This window comes from Lissotriton vulgaris, chromosome 3_1, assembly GCF_964263255.1.
Source record: "Lissotriton vulgaris chromosome 3_1, aLisVul1.2, whole genome shotgun sequence".
NCBI lineage: Eukaryota > Metazoa > Chordata > Amphibia > Caudata > Salamandridae > Lissotriton > Lissotriton vulgaris.
In genome coordinates, this window is record NC_141689.1 from 302,271,621 (window position 1) to 302,293,054 (window position 21,434).

The 21,434-nt window shown below is 49.7% G+C and overlaps 1 protein-coding gene across 3 annotated transcripts in view; it reads right to left on the reverse strand.

Moving 5' to 3' along the window:
- ZFR (zinc finger RNA binding protein) overlaps window positions 1–21,434 on the reverse strand; it is a 691,036-nt gene that overhangs the window by 500,716 nt on the left and 168,886 nt on the right. For all 3 annotated transcript variants that reach the window (XR_015309278.1, XM_086960497.1, XM_086960498.1), the window contains one exon: window positions 4,008–4,202. Coding sequence is in view for 2 of the 3 variants with exons in the window: in XM_086960497.1 (XP_086816623.1) it covers window positions 4,008–4,202 (195 nt within the window). In the remaining variant the exon portion in view is untranslated. The remainder of the gene's footprint in view (window positions 1–4,007; window positions 4,203–21,434) is intronic.

Below are 21,434 nucleotides of genomic sequence, written 5' to 3' on the forward strand. Positions count from 1 at the left end.
CTGCCTCAAGCCTCCAGCAGACACCTACAGCCTCAATCCAGAAGGTCCCCCGCAACCAGGAGCTGGTAAGATCCGACCCCAAAAAGCACCCCTGCACCAGATGCCACACGGCAGTTGGATGGCCCAACCGGCAGCGTCTAACCACCCTCCAGCATCCCAACTTACCTCTCCAAGTGAAGGTCGCAGCCAGAATACCTTCGTCCCCGAGCCTGCAGTGTGTTTGCAAACCCGAGACTACCAAATGGGCTACTGACCTTAGGGCAGCGGTCTTCAATCTGTGGGGCGCGACCCCCAGGGGGGTCGTGGAGTCCTTGGAAGGGGGTCGCAGATCCTGTCAGAGTGCAGTTCCTGGCTTGGGCTGATCGAGGGTGCTCAGGCCTAATTCACACCGAGGTGTGAAAAACATCAAAGCCTCATTAACAAGTGAAAGGTCTTTTAAAGACCTGTCAAGTACTCGGGTGTGGCTGTGTGTGTGTGTCCCTGAAGCCGTTTCGAGCTGGGGGAGGAGGGGAAGTGGGGGGGGGGGAAGTGGGGGAGCAGGCTGTAGTGTAATGCTTTGAGGTCAATGGATATTGCGCGCCTAGAGCTGTGGGTCCGGTGACACGTACCCTGCCCCCAGCAGGGAGGCACAGAGATGCCCTCCCATGATCGGGAAAGAAGGAAGAAGACACAGAGAGATACTGACCCCCCCGCCCCCCATGAGAGAGGCACAGAAAAGGTGGGTGGATGAATGATGGGTGACTGGATGGATGTAAGGATGAAGGATGGATGGATGTGTGAAAAAGTGAGTGGATGAATGATGAATGGATGGATGAAAGGGTGGATGGATGGGTGAAAGGATGAACGGATGGATGAAAGGATGGATGGATGGAAGGATGAAAGGGTAGATGGTTGAAGGATGTATGGATGGATTAAAGGTTGCATGGATGAAATATGGATGGATGGATGTGTGAAAAGATGGGTGGATGAATGATGGGTGAATGGATGGATGAAAGGCTGGATGGATGAAGGATGGATATATGGATGGAAGGATGAAAGGGTGGATGGGTGAAGGATAGATGGATGAAGGATAGATGTATGGATGGAAGGATGAAAGAGTGACGGATGATAGATGAATGGATGGATGAAAGGGTGGATGAATGGATGAAAGTGAAGTAGTGTGGCTCACTGATTAGAGGCGGCAGACCCGAGAGCAGAGGACGGCCCGGGACCAGGGTTCGATTCCCGGCGCGGCAGGTTTCTGGACCAGGGTCAGCGGACTCGATAATTCTCTCGCCTCGGTGCCCACTCTGATCAGCGGTCACACTCGGCAACTCTGGGCATTAGCTTGCCTCATCTTCACTAACGGCCCCCCAGACCGCCGGGGATGCCTGGTCGCACCCTGGAGATACCCATTAAGGGACCATCTCTCAGGGAAGCCAGGAAGGGTTTCGCAGCGGTCGAAGCGCCAGGACGCCTACGGGTAGCAGTGCGCTATATAAATGCCAACACATTTACACACATTTACACAAAGGGTGGATGAAAGGGTGGATGGATGGAAGGATGAAAGTGTGGATGAATGGATGAAAGGGTGGATGGATGGAAGGATGGATGTATGGATGGATAAAAGGTTGCATGGATGAATGATGGATGTGTGAAAAGGTGGGGGGATGAATGATGGGTGGATGGATGGATGGATGAAAGGGTGGACGGATAAAGGATGGATGGATGGAAGGATGAAAGGGTGGATGGATGAAGGATGGATGTATGGATGGATAAAAGGTTGCATGGATGAATGATGCATGGATGGATGTGTAAAAAGGTGGGGGATGAATGATGGAGTGGATTGATGGATGAAAGGGTGGATGGATAAAGGATGGATGTATGGATGGATAAAAGGTTGCATGGATAAATGATGCATGGATGGATGTGTAAAAAGGTGGGGGGATGAATGATGGGTGGATGGATGGATGAAAGGGTGGGTGGGTGGATGGATGAAAGGGTGGATGGGTGGATGGATAGATGTTTGGGTGGGAGGATGAAAGGGTGGATGGATGTATGGATGGATAAAAGGTTGCATGGATAGATGTGTGAAAAGGTGGGTGGATGAATGATGGGTGGATGGAAGGGTGGATGGGTAAAGGATGGATGTATGGATGGAAGGATGAAAGGATGGATGTATGGATGGAAGGATGAAAGGGTGGATGGGTGAAGGATAGATGGATGAAGGATAGATGTATGGATGTAAGGATGAAAGGGTGGACTGATGAATGAAGGATGGATGAAAGGGTGGATGGATGGAAGGATGAAAGGGTGGACGGATGAAGGATGGATGAATGTATGGATAAATAAAAGGTTGCATGGATGAATGATGCATGGGTGGATGTGTGAAAAAGTGGGGGGATGAATGATGGGTGGATGGATGGATGAAAGGGTCGTGGATGGATGTATGGATGAAAGGATGGATGGATGTGTGAACGTGTGGGTAGATGAATGATGGATGGATGTGATGAGGTCTAACAGGCGCATTTATGGTTGTCAAAAGATGATGATCAGGAGTACCAGTTTCTAGAAACTTTTGTCGGAAGGGGGTCCTTACCCCTAAAAGTTTTTACAAGGGGGTCTCGGCATCAAAAAGTTTGAAGACCTCTGCCTTAGGGTGACTAGTCCATTGGTGTGCTCGCCCCAAGGGGGGGGAGTGGGCACAATCCCTAATCCTGATTCCAGAGTGCATGCCATCTGCAAGATGGTGGGCACTGAAGAGAGGGCTTCTCCTCCCCTCACCCCGCCAGAGGGGTAGGGTCGGCAGAGGCGGCCACATCTTCTGGCCTGCTCTAAATTTTCCAACCTGTCTTCCCGCAGAAAAGGAGGGGAGACATGACGGAGGCCTGCTTCGGATAGCAACATAGGCTGGGGTCGCTTTACAAAGGCAGCAAGGTCTTCAAAGCTTCCCAGCCACAGATGGCTAATCTTGACCTGGGGAAGGTGTGAACACTTCCGCTCAGAAGAGGCTTTGTTTCTGGGCTCAGCGAGCAAAGGTTCCCATCCCAGGGGTCCAGAAACTTGTCTCGTGGTGGCAGGCTGGTGTTTACCAGTCAGGGAAACCACCAGAGGCTGGTCGTTTTTCAGAGGGCATGTCTAAGATGCTCTCTGAGTGCATTGTTTAATAAATCCCACACTGGCATCAGTGTGGGTTTATTATACCGAGAAGTTTGTTACCAAACATCCCAGAATTCAGTAAAGCCATTACAGTTCTGTGGAGTTCGTAATCACAAACTCCCAGACCAGGTACAGTTTTGGGGAAAAATAAAGGCCCTGGGAACATGATTGGCAGAGTCCCAGGGCACATCAAGTCAAAGTGCACCAGAAATCTGGCAAACAGAGGGTGGGAGGTAGCCGCAACAGAAAACCAGCTTCCTACAGTAATTGTGCAAAAAGGGGCACTTTTCTACAGATGTCCAGTAATTCTCCGGAATACAACATAAAAAGCAGCAAAGTCACATTGATGCCAGTAGTACAGCAGGGATTTCTGGTAGAGATGCAATGAGAAGGCGCCAAACGAGGTGCATCAAAAGAAGGCTCTCCGATTCAAAGAGCCTGCAGACTGAGCATCAATTATCCGAGGTCATTGGGTTGAAAAGCGCAAAGGCTGTTATTAAAAGTCACAGCATCAACAATGGGACAGTCAGCAGCAGGGCAAGAAAAAGCATCGCCCTTGAAAACAAATCTTCGAAGGACTAACTACCTCTGGATGAAATCTCATTATCTTTTTTTCTTTTTCTATTTTTTTCTAAGCACTCAGTTTAAAACTGAATTGTCCAGCTTATTACTAATCCAAGAAATCTTTTAACAGTTTCTTGCAAGATCCTCAGGACTAGTCTTAAGTAGCAATTTTTGGCTTACAGTGAAGTAATGAAGTATTAGGAATTAATTTCCAACGTGCAGGAAGTTTAACAATTAAAAGGGGATTTTTTTTAGATAGATCTAATTTGGGGTTATTGAAAAAAAATACACAAAATTCAGCTTACTTTCTGGTGCTTAGCCCCTCTTATGTGAGCGGCATATGCATCCGCTCCTGTACAGGAGACATCACAGAGTTCACAACGCAGCTGATTCTGTGTTCCACGAGCAGCTGCACTGGTACTGGTGGTGGTCGACTGAGACGCCTTTAAGGCTGCCTCTTTCTTCTTGTGTTTTTGCCCTTCTAAATGTTCTTTGTAAGTCTGTAAAGATGTTAAAAAAAGATAGTATTAAAAAAAATCACATGAAGCAATATATACAATTTATACAGAGCATTACTTTACTGCATTACGTTTATGATTTTAGTGGAAAATTAAACCAGTCAGTTTTTAAATGAATGTCACATTTTAAAGTCTCATAAAAGCATTCGTAGATTTCTATTAAGCAAAATGTGGGTGTCATGCAGCTTCCCCAAGCCCAGATCAAAATCATACCTGCTGAATGACTAGAGTGCCAGTTTTACAGTCTCCCTTTACAGGTGGCCACAGGCACATAGATCCACCAGAGTGAATGAAGAAACAGAGAATCATCTGTTACCATCGGTCTGCAACTTGTTGCTTATGTAGATTCAAAAAAGTAAATGTTGTCAATCTCAAAGTCTCCGTTTCAGACTAATGTACAGCTCATCCTTACGGTAACCTGGAGCTAATCATGCATTGGGCTACATATCATTTCTCTCCACCACGTCTGCATGCCCAAGAAAAAATCTATAAAATGGAGTGACAAAAAAAACGTAGAATTAGCCTCCAAAAACTTAGACTGGGGAAAAACCGAGGGGGCCTGAATGTAGTAGACGTGAGAACCTTCCAGACAGCCTTCATCACCAGACAACTGACTAAACCGCCTTACACACCAACCTGGCTCTCTATAGAGAAAGCCATCCTGATGAATGCATACCCTCTAACTCTCCTCACAGCCAACAAACCAGCACATAAGAACAATCCGATCTTCAAGGTCACAAGGCAGGTGCTGCTCAAGGTAGACCGGAAGCTCGATTTCAGCATCAGAAACTCGCTCTGGGAAACACTCTGGGATAACCCCAAGATTAATTACAGAGGGAATACCCTCAACATGCATACTTGGAAAAAACTAGGTCTCTCATATCCAGCCCAACTGGAAGAGGAAGGGTCACCCCACACTTTCAATAGCCTGAAAACCAGACATGACCTCCTAGATATGGAACTATACAACTTCTTAGCAATCAAAACAGCCCTAACAAAATCCAAACTAACCAAACACAAACCCTCAATCTTTCAGTACATGGAAAACATAAACAGGGCAGGCCACCAGTTCTCACACCTGTACAAGCTCCTCCGTCCAGTATCCTCCAAACTAAAAGCAAAGAACAGCAGTTATTGGGTATCACAGCTTGGCTCCAACCTCACAGAACAAGAACTAGAAACCTTCTGGGTGGCCCCATCAAAAAACATGATATCCCCAGTGATAGCACAAATTAAATTCTGGCTTTTACACCCAGCATACTGGGTACCTGCTCGCCTAGCTTCGTTAGGCCTGAAAGATAACGATAGCTGCGGGAATTGCGGAACAGCAAGAGGGGACCTCTCACACCTCATCTTCCACTGTAGTAAGGTCAGCAAATTCTGGGGAAAGGTGCTCAGCTTCACCAACAATGCCCTAGGATGTACTCTAGTACACTCTTTTGCCACAACAACCACCACTCACATCACAGCAGATCTAACCACACAACAAGACAGAAACCTCCTGGACTTCCTCCTGACGACAGCGGTCAAAACGGTACTAGCCAAATGGAAGGACACCACCAAAGCCACATTCAAGGGGTGGCTAAACTGGGTCACATTTCTCAGAGGGGCAGACATCACCGCAATAAGACAGACACCAGGGAGAAACCCCAACCGAGAAATGTGGTCAACATTAGATAAATTCCTCAGTACATACAAACCTCCATAAACAACTGTATACGCCTGTCAGCCACTAGCAACCCAACGCAGATGGGTAGGTCTAACACTAGACCGCCAGATACCTATATGTTTGTTTTTACGTCGTATGCTCAACGGTGACGCGAGCACAGACGCAAATACCTATTTGTTCAATGTTAAATGTTTAATGTCGTTTGCAGAAATGAGGGGCAAATACAAATGTAAATCGGGTATCCCTACAGACATGCCCGTGTTACCTCCTATTCGTTATCTGTCACAACGTTTCTATTTTTGTATAGTGTAAAACACCAATAAAAATACTAAAAAAAAATTTTTTTTTTTTTTACCTAAATGCTCACCTTCCACTACTTTGGAGAAATGGTGCATCACAGCCTTTAAAGTAATGGATGTCATTAACTAGAATAATAATAGGAAAATAGTATCTTTAGAACTGTGCAACAACCAATGCAGCCTTTATTGCAGCACAGTAATGTTTCCTGAAGACAATATTGCTGATTGACCTATGTCAGCAAGCAGTGTTGAGATGAAGATCTTGAGCATGGCCTAGAAAGGATATACTTCATAAAGATATTGCTAGATAGATCTCCATTTACTTTCACATTAACTCAAATCAACCAGTTTGGTTGTGTGAGTCTAGAAGAAAAATGTGTTCAGTTTCGAGCATCTTACATAATCAATATTGGGTCGGCACACTCTGAATGAAACGGGAACCAGATGGAAAGTGCTACCATAAAAATTGTTAAAAGGGCTCTTCAGTGACAATAACATAGCTGGGGTTAATCCAGCATGACATCTGCCCCTAGGAAAGGTTTAGTGCATAAGAATTGTTACCCTGTAAGCATCTATTCGTGGCACGTAGTGCTGTAGATTCACATGTTCTGCATACGCCTGCCATCTAGTGTTGGTTTCCAAGCTGTGAAGAATGAATATGCTACTTACCAGTATGCATCTGTTCTTGGCATGTAGGGCTGCTAACATTCATATCTTAGCATTAGATCGCCACCTAGTGTTGGGTCCGGATGATCGCACATTGTTGTCCTGGAAGAGTCTTCGAAGTATCCTGAGATGGGTGGCTCCTCCCCTGGACTACAGTGCGCATGGGCATCGGCTCCATCCCCAGATTGTTTTTCGCCATTGTGGCAGAGGATGGAGTGAAAAGTGTAAAGGATGTCCATGCTAATGATTGAATACAATAGTATATCTGCAGCTGCGACAGGCACCGGGGAGGAGGGTGGGCGATATGAATGTTAGCAGCCCTACATGCCAAGAACAGATGCATACTGGTAAGTAGCATATTCAGTTCGAGGCATGTGGGCTGCTAAATTCATATCTTAGCATAGAATACATAGCAGTCCCTCCATCAGCGGCGGTTGCCCGTGCCAGCTGCAGAAACCTGAAAAAGTGTCTTGAGAACAGCCTGTCCTACAGCCGCTTGCTGTTTGGAATGTACATCAACACAGTAGTGTTTTGTAAAGGTATGTGGTGTAATCCACGTGGCTGCTCTGCAAATGTCCTCTAGAGGAATGTTTCCAAGGAAAGCCATGGATGCCCCCAACTTGCGTGTGGAGTGTGCCTTTGGGGGTATTGTTAAAGTGCGCTTGGCTTTATGATAACAGATTTGAATGCACTTAACAATCCATCTGGCTATTCCTGCTTTGGAAATTGGGTTGCCTTTGTGTTGTGGTGAGAAGGCAACAAAGAGTTGTTTTGTCTTCCTAAAGTGTTGTGTCCTGTCTATGTAGTACATCAATGCCCTCCGTACGTCTAACGTATGGAGCATCCTTTCCGCCACTGTTTGTGGGTTCTGGAAGAATGCAGGCAAATCGATAGTTTGGTTGAGATGAAAATGTGACACCACCTTTGGAAGGAATTTGGGGTTAGTACGTAGTACTACCCTATTTGGATGAATCTGGATGAATGGTTCTTGTATCGTGAGTGCTTGCAACTCACTTACGCGTCTTAGTGACGTAATGGCAATTAGGAAAGCAACTTTCCACGTTAGGAATTGCAGTTCGCACGAGTGCATTGGCTCAAACGGTGGTCCCATCAGTCTGGTGAGGACCACATTGAGGTTCCACACGGGAGCTGGCGGTGTTCTTGGGGGAATGACTCGTTTCAGGCCTTCAAGGAACGCTTTAATGGCAGGCACCCTGAAGACTGAGAGATGCTGCCTATTTTGAAGGTAAGCCGCGATGGCGGATAGATGTATCCGAATAGAAGTGAACGCTAGCTTGCACTTATAAAGGTGTAACAGATAGCAAATGATGTTAGGGATAGATGCATCTAGCGGGTTTATGCCATTGTCTGCACAGTAGATGACAAAACGCTTCCATTTTGCGGCATAGCATGCTCTGGTTGACGGCTTCCTCGCCTCCTTGATGTTCATGCATTCAGGAGGTAGGTTTAGGTATCCAAACTCTAAGACTTCAGGAGCCAGATCGCTAGGTTGAGCTGTTGCGGATCTGGATGCTGAATTTCTCCATGGTTCTGCGTCAGAAGTCTGGGCGTGAGGCGCAGTCTTTGATGCGGGACCACTGAGAGTTCGAGGAACGTGGTGTACCATGCTTGGCGCGCCCACGTTGGAGCAACTAGGATGAGTGTCATGGAGTGTTGCCGTAGTTTCCTCGCCACCAGTGGTATCAGGGGTGTCGGGGGAAAAGCGTAAGCAAATTTGCCTGACCAGTTCATCCATATCGCATTGCCCTGCGATTGGGGGTGTGGGAACCTGGCGGCGAAGCTTTGGCATTTTGCGTTCTCCCTTGTGGCGAACAGGTCTATGTCTGGACGCCCCCACCTTTGGAAGTACGGCTGGAGTACCGATGGATGTATCTCCCACTCGTGCATTTGATGACTGTATCTGCTGAGCAGATCCGCCATCTGATTGTCCTTCCCCGGGAGGTGTTCTGCCATGAGGAAGATGTTCCTCTGAATGGCCCACTTCCACATGCTCTGAGCCAGGTGAGACAGCTGTGGTGAGTGGGTGCCCCCCTGTTTTTGGATGTAGTACATCGCGGTCATGTTGTCCGTCCGGACTAACACCACTTTGTTGCAGAGATGTACAATGAAGGACTTGAGTGCCATGAAGATCGCCATCAGTTCTAGATAGTTGATGTGCATCTTCTGTTGCTGCGTCGTCCATAGTCCCTGCACTGTGTAAGTGAGCAGGTGTGCTCCCCATCCCTGGAGAGATGCGTCCGTTGTCAGGATAACCTGTGGCACTGGCTCCTGGAACAGTCGGCCCTTGCAAAGGTTGTGTGGAGTCCACCAATGCAGAGAGTTGTATGCCCGACTGGTAACCAACACTAGGTCTGTTAATTGTCCCTGAGCCTGTGTCCACTGATTTGCTAAGCACTCCTGGAGCGGGCGCATATGCAACCGTGCGTGAGGGACTATGAAGATGCAGGAGGCCATCATGCCTATCAACTGCATGAACACTCTTGCTGGAAGTGAGTGTCCCGGTCTGAACTTCTGGATTAAAGACTGTATGCCGTCTATCCTGACCTGGTTTGGTTGTGCCGAGGCCGTCAGGGTATTGATTGTCGCACCCAGAAACTGCCGGACGTGTGCCGGCTGAAGGTGTGACTTCGGGTAATTCAACGAGAAACCCAGGTCGTGAAGGAGGTGAATGGTAGTCGACATGTCCGCGGCGCACTGCTGTTCCGACCTGGCTTGAACGAGCCAGTCGTCGAGGTAGGGGTAGACATGGATGTTCTGCCTCCTGAGGTGCGCCGCTACAGTCGCCAGACACTTGGTAAAGACCCTTGGGGCAGTTGTGACTCCGAAGGGTAGGACTTTGAACTGATAATGCGTGCCCTGGATAGTGAACCTGAGGTACTTTCTGTGGGACGGATGTAGCGGAATGTGGAAATAAGCATCCTTGAGATCCAAGGTTGCTAAGAAGTCTCCTTTGTTTAACATAGGAAGAATCTGTTGCAGTGTAAGCATGTGGAAATGCTCTGACAGTATGTACAGATTGAGGGGACGGAGATCCAGAATCGGTCTGAGAGATCCGTCCTTCTTTGGAATGAGGAAGTACAGGGAATAAACCCCTGTGCCTTCCTCCCCCACTGGCACGAGCTCGATTGCCCCTTTTTGCAGCATCACCAACACTTCCTGCTGCAATAAGTGCAAGTGCTCTGCGGACATAGGTCTTTGCCTTGGTGGAATGTTGGGTGGAGTGGATTTCAACTCTAGACAATAACCGTACTGGATAAGCTGTCGCACCCACCTGTCTGTGGTGATGTTGATCCAGACGGGCAGGAACTGCTGTATTCTCCCCCCGACAGGTGTTAAATGGTCGGGGGGCAGTGACAGAGAGTCACTGGTTGCTCGGGGCAGAGGAGCGTGAATTGTTGCCTCCCTTGCCACGTCCTTTGTTGCTGTTTCCCCTGTAGCCCCTCTTGTTTTGTTTGGGGTACGAGGGCTGTGCTCCACCTCTAGGGAACTGTGACTGTTGACCCATCTGTCCTCTGGTGACTCCACGGGCACCTGAGCGACGAAAATTATTGCCACGAAACTGCTGAGATTGTAGGGCCCCCATCGATTTAGCGGTTTCAGTGTCCTTTTTAATCTTTTCCAGGGTGGTGTCAACATCTGGACCAAACAGTCTATCCGGATTGACTGGTTGATTAAGTATGGTTGTTTGAATGTCAGGTTTGAACCCCGATATGCGGAGCCAAGCCTGTCTTCTGAGCATGACACTGGTGTTAATGGCCCTAGCGGCTGTGTCCGCGACATCAAGTGCGCACTTTATGGCCGCGTTGGAGATCAGTTGTCCTTCTTGTATAATCATTTTGGTGCCCTCTTGAAACTGCGGAGGCAGGTGTTCTACAATCTGCTCTAGTGTGTCGTAATGTGATCTATCATAACGTGCCAGTAGTGCCTGTGTATTTGCAATACGCCAGAAATTGGCAGCCTGTGCAGCCACTCTTTTGCCTCCTGCCTCTAGCACTTTGGACTCCTTATCCGGGGGAGGAGCTTCACCCGTTGTTTGGGAGTTGGCCCTCTTGCGTGCGTTTGCTACCACCAAGGAGTCAAGCGGCAACTGTCCTCGAATGTATGCAGGGTCTGCAGGCGCTGGTCTGTACTTTTTTTCAATACGTGGGTTGACCACCCTCGCCCTGGTAGGCTCTTTAAAGATGTCCGCAGCATGCTTGAGGACCCCTTTGAGCATAGGCAGGGTCTTTACATTTCTTTCCGAAACTGAAAATGTGTCGAATAGAAAGTCCTCCTCAACTGGGTCAGCATGCATGTCCACATCATGATTAGCAGCTGCCCTCTCAATGAGTGCATGAAAACCTGCAGAATCCTCCGTAGGGGATGCACGTGTACTGAAAGTCTGTGGGTCTTGCCCCACATCTTGGGTGCCTTGGTCCCCAATGCCATAATAAGAATCTGGCTGTGCATCAGGTTCATTTACTGGGAAGGTGTATTGTTCATCTTCACCATAGCCCTCACTTTCAGAGTGGTCTGGAGACGGTGTTGGGCTCCGTCCCAGAGGAGGCTGGATAGGTTCCATGAGGCCTGAGGCGTCCTGTGGAAACTTTTTCTTCTTTAGGGGAATGACGTAGGATTCCACCGGCTGCGAAGTGATCTTCCTTTTATAAAGGGTTAACTTCCCCGTGTCCGCGTCTATGAAGCACTCCGAATCTTCTTCAGGGTCGAGCACTTGACCCGAAGATGTCTCTGCCGTAGAAGAGTCCGACTTCTTTGGCGTCGATTTCGAGGAAAAGGCCTTTGGCACCACTTTTGGCGGTAGAAGGAAGAGGAGCTTACTTGCCGGCTTGACCGGGACATCTGCCGCCCTCTGCGTCGATGGCGTTGGCGTCGACGAAGAAAAAGCCTTGTCTTTAATTCTTTGTAGTGAAGCAGCCACGAGAGATGCGTCGGTGACCGATGTCTTTGGCACCGACGAGGTGGCCTTGCCTTCGGATGCGACGTTCCGTTGGTCTTTTGGAGGGATGGACGGCGCCGACCCCGAGTCCCTGGAGCGATGCGCAGATGTCCCCGTTGGAGCCGGGGCTGTGTCGGTTGCCTTGGCAGGCTTCGCCGGCGCCGGCGCGCTTGTCTTGTGCGTGCCACCCTTTTTAGAGGATCTCTCCTCCGGCGCCGATTTCGACCCAGTGGAATCGCCGTGTTTCTTCGACTTCTGCGGACCGGAGGTCGACGGAGTCGAAGAGGCCGCCTGTTTATTTGTTTTTGCTGTTGCGACCGCCATCTTAGGGACGATTGAGTCCTTAACTTTCGGTTTCGGTTTCGGGTCGGCCATTTTAGGTGCAGTCGAGACCGTTGCTTTCAGTTTCGGTTTCGAAACCCTCGGCGCAGCAAGTATGTCCGTGGCCGGGCCGGCAGGCGGGGCCGTGGCTTGCGCTACAGGGTCTTGGGTAAGGCCGACAGGCGATCCCGCGACCCTCTCCTGATGTTCGTCAACTTCGGGGCATAGCTCGTCCCCTGAGCTATCTTCCTCGGCCCCATAAACCATAACGTCGTCCCCTACCTCGTCGACGTATTCAAGGCCTTGACCCACGACTCCGTCGTCGTCATATTCCGGATCAGCCTCGACCTCCGTCTCAGGCGGGGAGATTTGAAGATGATGGCTCTGGTCCTCTTCTTCTTGGTCGCCGAAGATGTTATCTGGATCCGGGGCCGCCTGTTTGGCCACAAGGCGCACTGCGCGCCGAATCGTGAGAGTTTTCTTCGACCTGAACTTCGCACAGGCCCGGCAACTTCCTTCGTCATGGTCTGGCGAAAGGCACTTATTACAGACCGGGTGTACGTCTATATGTGGGTATTTGGACCCACAGAGCGGACAGAGTTTAAACGGACTCCGCTCCATGTTGGGAACTTAGTGTCGAGTCGCGATGAGAAGGCCTCGATGTCCGAAGAGTAGTAAAAAACTCCGGTGATTCCGGCTCCGAGAGACGGAAGAACTCGAGACCGTACGCAAACAATACCGACGTAAAGAACCCAAAGCCTTTTGGCCGTAAAAAGTGATGTTTATTCGGTTCCGACGGAGAGACGTCGAGACCGCATCCGAACCCAATGGCGGAAAAAAACAATCTGGGGATGGAGCCGATGCCCATGCGCACTGTAGTCCAGGGGAGGAGCCACCCATCTCAGGATACTTCGAAGACTCTTCCAGGACAACAATGTGCGATCATCCGGACCCAACACTAGGTGGCGATCTAATGCTAAGATATGAATTTAGCAGCCCACATGCCTCGAACCAATTGTTACTTACCTGTAAACAGGTGGTTCTCCAGTATTGGTGTCTTTCATAGATTCACATGCTTGAATATTCCCAGTCGTCGAAGTGGGTGTCCCAAGGTAAATAAAAAAGCAATAAAATCCCAATAAAATATGTATGTAAAAACATAACACATAAAAATACACACTAGAAATAGTTACAAATACCAGGACACCCCGCCAGAACCTTCTCCTCAGAGGCTAAGGCCCTCAGATTTTCGTAGCACTAGAGTGACAAAAAGAGTCTAGGAGAAGAAGCGAGCCTCTGAGGGGAGGCGGGTGGGTCGCATGTCAATCTATGAAAGACACCAATACTGGAGAACCACCAGTTTACAGGTAAGTAACAATTATTCTTCTCCAGTATTAGAGTGTCTTTCATAGATTCACATGCTTGAATAGAATAGGAGCAGTAATAGTTGGCAGCAAGAGCAAAACCAGCAATGCATAGGTAAGAAGATTCACCAATAGCATAGCATAGCCAGAAGGAAAGCTAATAATAATAACAACTATCATTACACAGACCTTATAGGTGGAGGGTAGAAAGCAGAGGCTCATCTTAGTTAAAAAGATTACGAAGCACTGCTCGTCCCACTGCCGTATCTGCTTCGTTGAGCGTTTCAAGGAAATAATGTCTCGTGAAAGTGTGCCTGCTGGACCACGTAGCTGCTCGACAAATTTGATGAATCGGCACACCAGCAAACAGGGCAGTAGAGTATGACATCGCCCTGGTAGAATGAGCTCTCACCGAAGATTGAAGAGGCTTGCCAGCCTTCTGGTGACAGAAGGAAACTGCTGAAGAAATCCAACGTGCAATAGTTGGCTTGGTGACAGAACGACCCTTGCACGTGCGTCCGTAGGCAACGAACAGCTGATCAGTTTTGTGAAAGGGTGCCGTCCTATCGATGTAAAATTTAAGGCATCGCTTAACGTCCAGAGAATGTAAACGTTGCTCATTGAGGTGAAAGTCAGTGGGCACCTTAGGCATGTAGGCCAGGTTTGTACGAAGCACTACACAGTCTGATTTGAATTGTAGAAAAGAAGGCTTAATGGTAAAGGCGTGAATATCACTCACGCGACTTGAAGAGATTAGAGCAAGGAGAAGAGCCATTTTCCAAGTTCAAATTTTTTAAATCAGCTTTGTGGATAGGCTCGAATGGAGCCTTCATGAATTGTGCCAAAACAATGTTGAGGTGACAGGTTGGGGGAGGACGCCTAATGGGCGGGAACTTCCTGAACAGTCCTTTGAAGAACTGACAAGTGATTCTAGAAGAGCAGAGAGAGGAGTAGCCATTCTGCCGTAAGCGAGAAATCGCCACCAAGAAAACTTTCAAAGTGGAGTGGGAAAGCCCCAACTGTGCCAGCTCTAGAAAGAACGGAAGAAGCTGAGCTGAAGTAGAATGAACAGGGTGAATGTTGGCAGCCACGCAACAGTGACAGAATCTTTTCCACTTGAGTTTATAAGTCTTTATTTTAGATGGAGCTCTGGCATTGGCATGAATGTCTCTGCAATCTGGCAGGATGTTTAAATGGGCAAATTCAAGGTGCTCAGGTTCCAGGCTGATAATTTGAGAGAGGAGGGGTCCGGATGACAGATCAGGCCTTCGTCCATTTTGAGGAGGTCCGCTCGAGGTTGAAGGAGAATAGGTTCGCTCTGAGAAAGAGGCAGCAGTTCCGAGAACCACGCTTGTCGAGGCCATCTGGGAGCGATCATGAGAATGCGGCTCGGCTGTCTCCGCATCTTCCACAACACTAGAGGAACCAGTGGAATCGGCGGAAAGGCGTAGGCGAATAGACCGCAAGAGTCCATCAAAAGGGCATTCCGGGAGGATTATGGATGGGGAAGCCAACTTGCAAAGGATGGGCATTTCCGGCTCGCTTGGCTCGCAAAGAGATCTTTGTTTGGAAGACCCCAACACCTAAATATGAAGTCCAGAGTCAGCTGATTGAGCTCCCATTCGTGCGTCGAGGATGTGGACCTGCTGAGGGCATCCGCTAGGATGTTCGAGACGCCTGATAAATGAACTGCTGTCAGGGTAACGTGGTGCCGAAGCGCCCAGTCCCAGATAGTTCGTGCCAGCCGAGACAGGAGAGGAGATTTGGTGCCACCCTGCTTGTTCACATAGTGCATACTGGTGGTATTGTCTGTTTGGATGAGCACCAATTCCCCGTGAACCAGAAGACGGAATGATTTGAGAGCCAGAAAGATGGCCATCAACTCCAATCTGTTGATGTGCCAGGCGCGTTGATATTATGTCCATTTGCCTTTGATGGACAGTCCTTGAAGGTGCACGCCCCACCGTTCCAGAGAGGCATCTGTGGTCAGAGTGAGTTCCGGAGTCTTGGTGAGGAAAGAGGTCCACGTTGGACGGCTGCGCCACCACTGGAGAGCTGACCGCATCCGGGTAGTCACACGAACGAGATCGTTGAAGGAGCTGGTGACCCGACGCCACTGACCGTCCAAATCTTCCTGAATTGGGCAACTCCAGAGTCTTCAGTTTGGTATCAGTTAGATGCACGAGGACGCCATCCCCAGAAAAGATTTCAATATACGAATGGAAACAGACTCTTTTGAGCAAAGGAGGATCACCAGGCGTAGAATCCGTAGCGGACGTTCGTAAGACACGAATGCTTTGGCCAGTGACATATCCAGAGTGGCACCCAGAAAAGTCCTGCAGTGAGCTGGTTGTAGGAAGGTACCTCCTGACTATGGTTGCCCCCAACTTTTTGCCCTGTGTTTTAGCTGGTTTTTGACATAGTCGACCCGGGGCCCTGCCAATCAGGACCCCAGGCCTACTGCTCTCTCTCTAAAATGGATTCCATGTACCCTAGGTGCATTTACCAATTGGTACTGGGCCACCTTATCAGACCCTGTAACTCAGGGCATAGGTGTACCCAGGGCCTACCAGAGGCTGAAGCATGTATTATGCCACCCCTGGCTGGCCTCCTAAATTTGACACAACTGGCTGCATGACAGCTGGGGCAAAGTCGTGTAATCACCCTTTGCTGTAGATATAGTATACCTATATCTAACCCTAAAAATGGACGCACAGATTCCTATCAGTAACTCCTATGGCAGGCCTTGACAATCCTGAAGGCAGAGTGCTTGGAATCGTGTGAGATGGTGCTCTGGCATGAGCTGAGCCTGTCTGCAGCTTGCGGAACCAAATCCTAATAGCTGTTCCATGATAACGCATACCATATACTCTTAAGTGCATTATAATCCTCGCGGTTAAATGCTATCTTTGGTATTGCTTTATCAAAACATGTCGAGTAAGGGGTCATACGAATTGGAATACTAACCCCTCGCCAATTCTGGCGACGGGGTTAGCATTCCACCCTTCTAGAGGGACACGACATGTATGTAACTGTGAACCCCGGTTAAAGTTAAACGAAGCCTCAGCTCCACAAAATGGATGCTGCCACCACAGACACGAGTCTGACCCCCTGCAGCTGGGAGTCCTTCCAGCGAGGGGAGCCTGGACAAAGGGTTTCCTGTCGAGGGCGGTGCTAGCACCGTCCCAGACAGGGTTTTGTGTATCCTGGGTAGGCAGGGCTTTACAGGAAGGTGACTGCTGAGTGGCACCCCGGTGCTCACTACGCATAGGCCGGTCAGAACCAGTTCCAGGGGCACACCAGCCCCTGGCCTGGGGAAAATCCGGCATGGGAGAGGGGTGTAACCACCCCCCTCCTAGTCCCACCCATAGGCAGGACCTAGTCACCGGGTCAGCCCCTTTTCTTAGTATAAAGATAGGAGCGGGCCCCCTGTTCAAATTAGATCATCTTTGGAATCAAGACACGACTTTCTGCAAAAGGACATCAAGATTTCTTCTTCAAGATTCTCCCTTGTGGCTAAGGAGTAGTCACCCTGCATCCGCAGGCACCATCAAGAACACTGCGGTCTGCTGCAAGTCCTTCCTCCGGAATCCGACGACCCAGCTCGACGAGACCCGGCTTCCCTGGCACCTCTGACCTCTACTCACCTCTACAGCCAAGCTGAGAACCGTGAGTGCGACGAGACCTCTAGGGACCGACGATCGCCAAGACTGCACGACTTCTTCACAACAAGCCCGCCGAGTGTCCCTCTGGTGAGTGCTTTGGGGTCCGAGAAGCCCCGACCCTGAGCAGCTCCAGCACCGAAGATCAGCCCTCCAGCATCTCCACGATCTGCGTGGGGCCCTTCTGCTTTTTGCTGCTCACCGTGTTGTTTGGCTACTAGCCAGCTGGCTCGTGGCCTTCTGAACGACGCCTGACGACATCACTGCTGCTGGTCTGGATGCTCCAGACTGGCCCTTGCTCCCTTCCAAGAGAGGAGCACCCCGGACCCTCCTGGTCCACTCCAGACGCCATTTTGAGTCCACCGCGTGGGCTTGAATTTGCCAAGGCTTTGTTGCCCAATCCTGGGTCCAGCGACGCCGACAGCTTCATCCATCGTGGGACAGCTCGCTCCTCCATCCTGGTCGCCGACAACGCCTCCTGGTCCGTGAGACCTGCGAGCACAGCGTCACCCACTCACCTAGTCGAGGTGACTACCATCCGGTGCCCTCCTGGTGCCACCTGACTACTGGCTAGTAGTCACGAACTTGGTCCCCTCTGCTTTCAGGTGTCATCTCTCTTCAAGATCCAGGCTTGGATCAACTCGAACTCTTCACTGGTCGCCTGCCAGCATCTTTCTTCCAGGCTCCTGGTCCGTCTACGAGGATTCCCGACGTCTTTTGAGACCTATGCAGCTGCAGCCCCTGGGCTAGGTAACTTCGGCATTTCGGTGCCCCAGCATAGCCTCACTATCCAAGGGTCAGAATCCACTTTCGTTTTCCTCCTACCAGGTCGGGTTCGCCCGAGAACACTAACTTTGTGAAATCTAGCTACCATAGACTTTGTCCCGCATCACGCGTGAGAGTGCACACTCTGCACCCGAGTCCCCTGGGTCTCCTAGAAGTAATCTAACGATTCATAGTCAAGTCCTAGCGATTCCAAAGCCTATTAGTACTGTACTTACCTGCTAGTAATTTCGCATTCCACTTTCAGAGTATATGGTTTTCCGTGCCCCTCGGGCATTTGTATATACTGTGCTAACTTAAGTGTTTTCGTAAGAGTTTTGTGTTGTGCTAGTACCCTGTCCTCATAAAGAGTACAGGGCTGTTGTGATTCTAATAAATACACTGTTTATTTTCATAACACTTGTGTGGTGTCCTTTCACTTGGTGTTCAAGGGGTATATGTGTGGTATAACAGCTGGCTTAACACGCCCTCTCGAGTCTTTAGCCTTAGACTGCTCGTATCCACGCTACTAGGATAGCTGGTCTATAAGGTTGACTTACAACCAATCATCAATAAGGGTTGTTGGACTGATACATAGTGTTCACTAGAATAGTGAGCACTGCATATCAGGCCACCTTTGGTTCGATCTTAGACTTCTCGGCATTGATGGAAAGGCCGAGGGAGCGAAAAAGATCCTGAGAAGAGTTGAGTGTCTCGAGACAGCTGGCTGAGAGACTGCGACTTGATGAGACAATCGTCCAGGTATGAAAAAATTTGGACGCCCTGAAGTCGTAGGTAAGCCACTACTGGGGCCAAAACCTTTTTGAAGACGCGAGGGGTGGACCGCAGGCCGAAAGGCAGCACCCTGAATTGAAAGTTTCTCTGCGCCACACTGAAGCGCAAGTACTTTCGGTGACGAGGAAGTATTGGCACATGAAAGTAAGCGTCCTGGAGGTCTATGGTGGTCATGAAGTTGTCCTTGCAGAGAAGACGTAAGATCTCCATCAGTGTGAGCATGCGGAAGGACTGGCACTTCAGGAATTTGTCCAGAGCTTGTAAATAAAGGATTGGACGCCAGTCGCCTGTCTTTTTGAGGACGAGGAAAAACCGGGAATAAAATCCCATTCCCCTCTGAGTCTTGGGAACCACTTCGATGGCACCTTTCTGAATAATGATGTGAATTTGCTGGAAAAGTTCTTTGAGGTGCGCAGGAGGCGGACCAGTTGGAGGAGTGTGAGGAGGAAATTTTACAAACTCCAAGGCATGGCCCTTTGATACAATGTCCAAAACCCAACGGTCCGAGGTGATTGAGGACCATTGAGAAAAGAACAGGGAGATTCGTCCTCCAACTTTGCGCAGGAAAAGGAAGTCATTGCCTTTTGGAAGTGGAACCTCTATAGGAAGATTTTCCACTGTATGATTTTGTTGGCGTGAGGTCTGCTGCTGCTGGTTGGAATTCCGTTGATTTCCATGGCCATAGGAGCGGTATTGATTTGATCCTCCATGAAAAGAAGGTGGTGCCGTGTCCGCACGCACCACGAAAGGGCTGTTTGCGAAACTGTAAGGTGCCCAAAGAGCGAGCCGTGTCGGTATCTTTCTTCATCGTCTGTAGCGAGATGCTGACCGAAGAGTGCCTCGCCGTCATAAGGCATGTCGAGAATTTTGGCTTGCACCTCATGTCGAAAAGAGGTAGACCGGAGCCAACCCTGGCGCCGAAGAACAGCCGCCCCTGCAAGTTGATGGAAGCCGGCGCAGGCAATATCTACGGAGCAGTCGACGATCTCCTCCGAAGCTCTTTCCCCCTCTTGTAGAATTTTAAGAGCCTCCGCCCTGGAGGACTCCGGAATGAGAGCAACTAAAGCGGACATGTCAAACCACATCTGACGATAGCAACGCCCCAGTATGGTCAATGCGTTAGCGGCCCTCAGAGTAGTGGAAGCCATAGTTGAGAATTTTCACCCGATGGCATCTAGGCGACGACCCTCACGATCCGGAGGAGTCGTAATCGGAGAAGATGGGTTTCTGGAACGGCGTTGCGTGGCCTGGGTGACAACAGAATCCGGTTTAGGCTGTGCCACCAGGCAAGCTGGAGAACCCTGGGGCGCCCTATACTTTTTCTCCAAGCGAGGCAGTTGTGCCGGGATGGAATTCGGCATTGGCATCAAATTGACCCCTCATTCCAGATGAAATAGATGATTGGGACTGTTCGAACTGGTTTGAAAGGTTGACTTTTAAAATAATACAAAAAGCAGTACTCTTCCCTTTGAACTATAGAAAGTTTAAAACGGAGCGCCACCCTATCCATGAGTTGGTGGAAACCTGCAATGTCAACAGGAGGGGAATCTCCAGGAGTTGCAGGAGGTGGGGACGGTGTTTGAATCTGGTAATCGTCCCAGTCTTGCATATCGCCATCACCATCAGTATCAGTATCATCATCCTGCAGCTCACCATCCTCTCTGTCCGGGCGCAGGGTTTCATCATCATCTTGATACACCGTAGCATGGACCTGAATAGAGGTCTTAGCAGTAACAGGGTGGTGGTGCCGGTTGTGGCAGCGGAACCGTGGTAGGAGGTGGTGTAGGCGTAGATGCCGGGTGCGGCAGCGGAACAGCTGCTGGCGCAGGTGCTGTAGGCAGAGGTGAACCATGACTAGATGGCAGGAAACGCCTGTTGTAATCTTCTAGCATGTACTGAAGGTTGGAAACGAGGGAAAGAGGAATTGACGCCGTAGGAACCTGAGTGGACGGTTCTTCCTCAGGAGAATACGAGTCCTCGTGGTGATCCCCATAGTCCTGACACGTTATAACTAATTCAGAAGGGCTACGTGCTGCTCTGAAATGACCATACTCTGTCCTTAGAAACAGAGTCTTGCTCAGAACCGGTCGCAAACAGGGGCGACAGGGGCTGCGTGTCTTGCGTGATGTCAAGCTGTTCCAAGGGCACTTGGCGACGTTTGTGCAGAGGGTCGGCGGAGGAAACACCAGACTCTGAGGAAGGAAGCAGCACCAGAGGCAAGAATACGAAGGAAGTTGCCACTACCGTCGACGAAATGGTCGTTGATGCCGTAGACGATGACAGGACAGACGTCGACGGAGCTACCGCCGACGGATTCCCTGTCGATGGAACAGATGTAGACGAGGCAGTCGTCAACAAAACCTTAGTCGAGGGAACCTTCGTCGACGGAGTGGTCGACGACGAGGAGGCTTTCTTCACGACTCTCGTCGACGTAGATCCTGATGACGAAGGGAAAGCCTTCTTCGACAAAGCGATTTGAATCGTCGAGGAGACCGCTTTGAAACTGAGGCATACCTTCGTCGACGTAGACTCCGTTGACGCAGCCACCGTCGACGAACCAGAAGCTCAAGTAGTCGTCACTGTAGTTTTAAGGTGGAAACGTGTGTAGAAGAAGCCGTAGACGCCTGAGAGCCAGATCTCGTGGGCGTAGCAGGAGGCGGTGGGGAGACCGCAGGAGCCTTCAAGAGTGAGACCTTCTTCAAGAAAGGAGAAGGTAAAT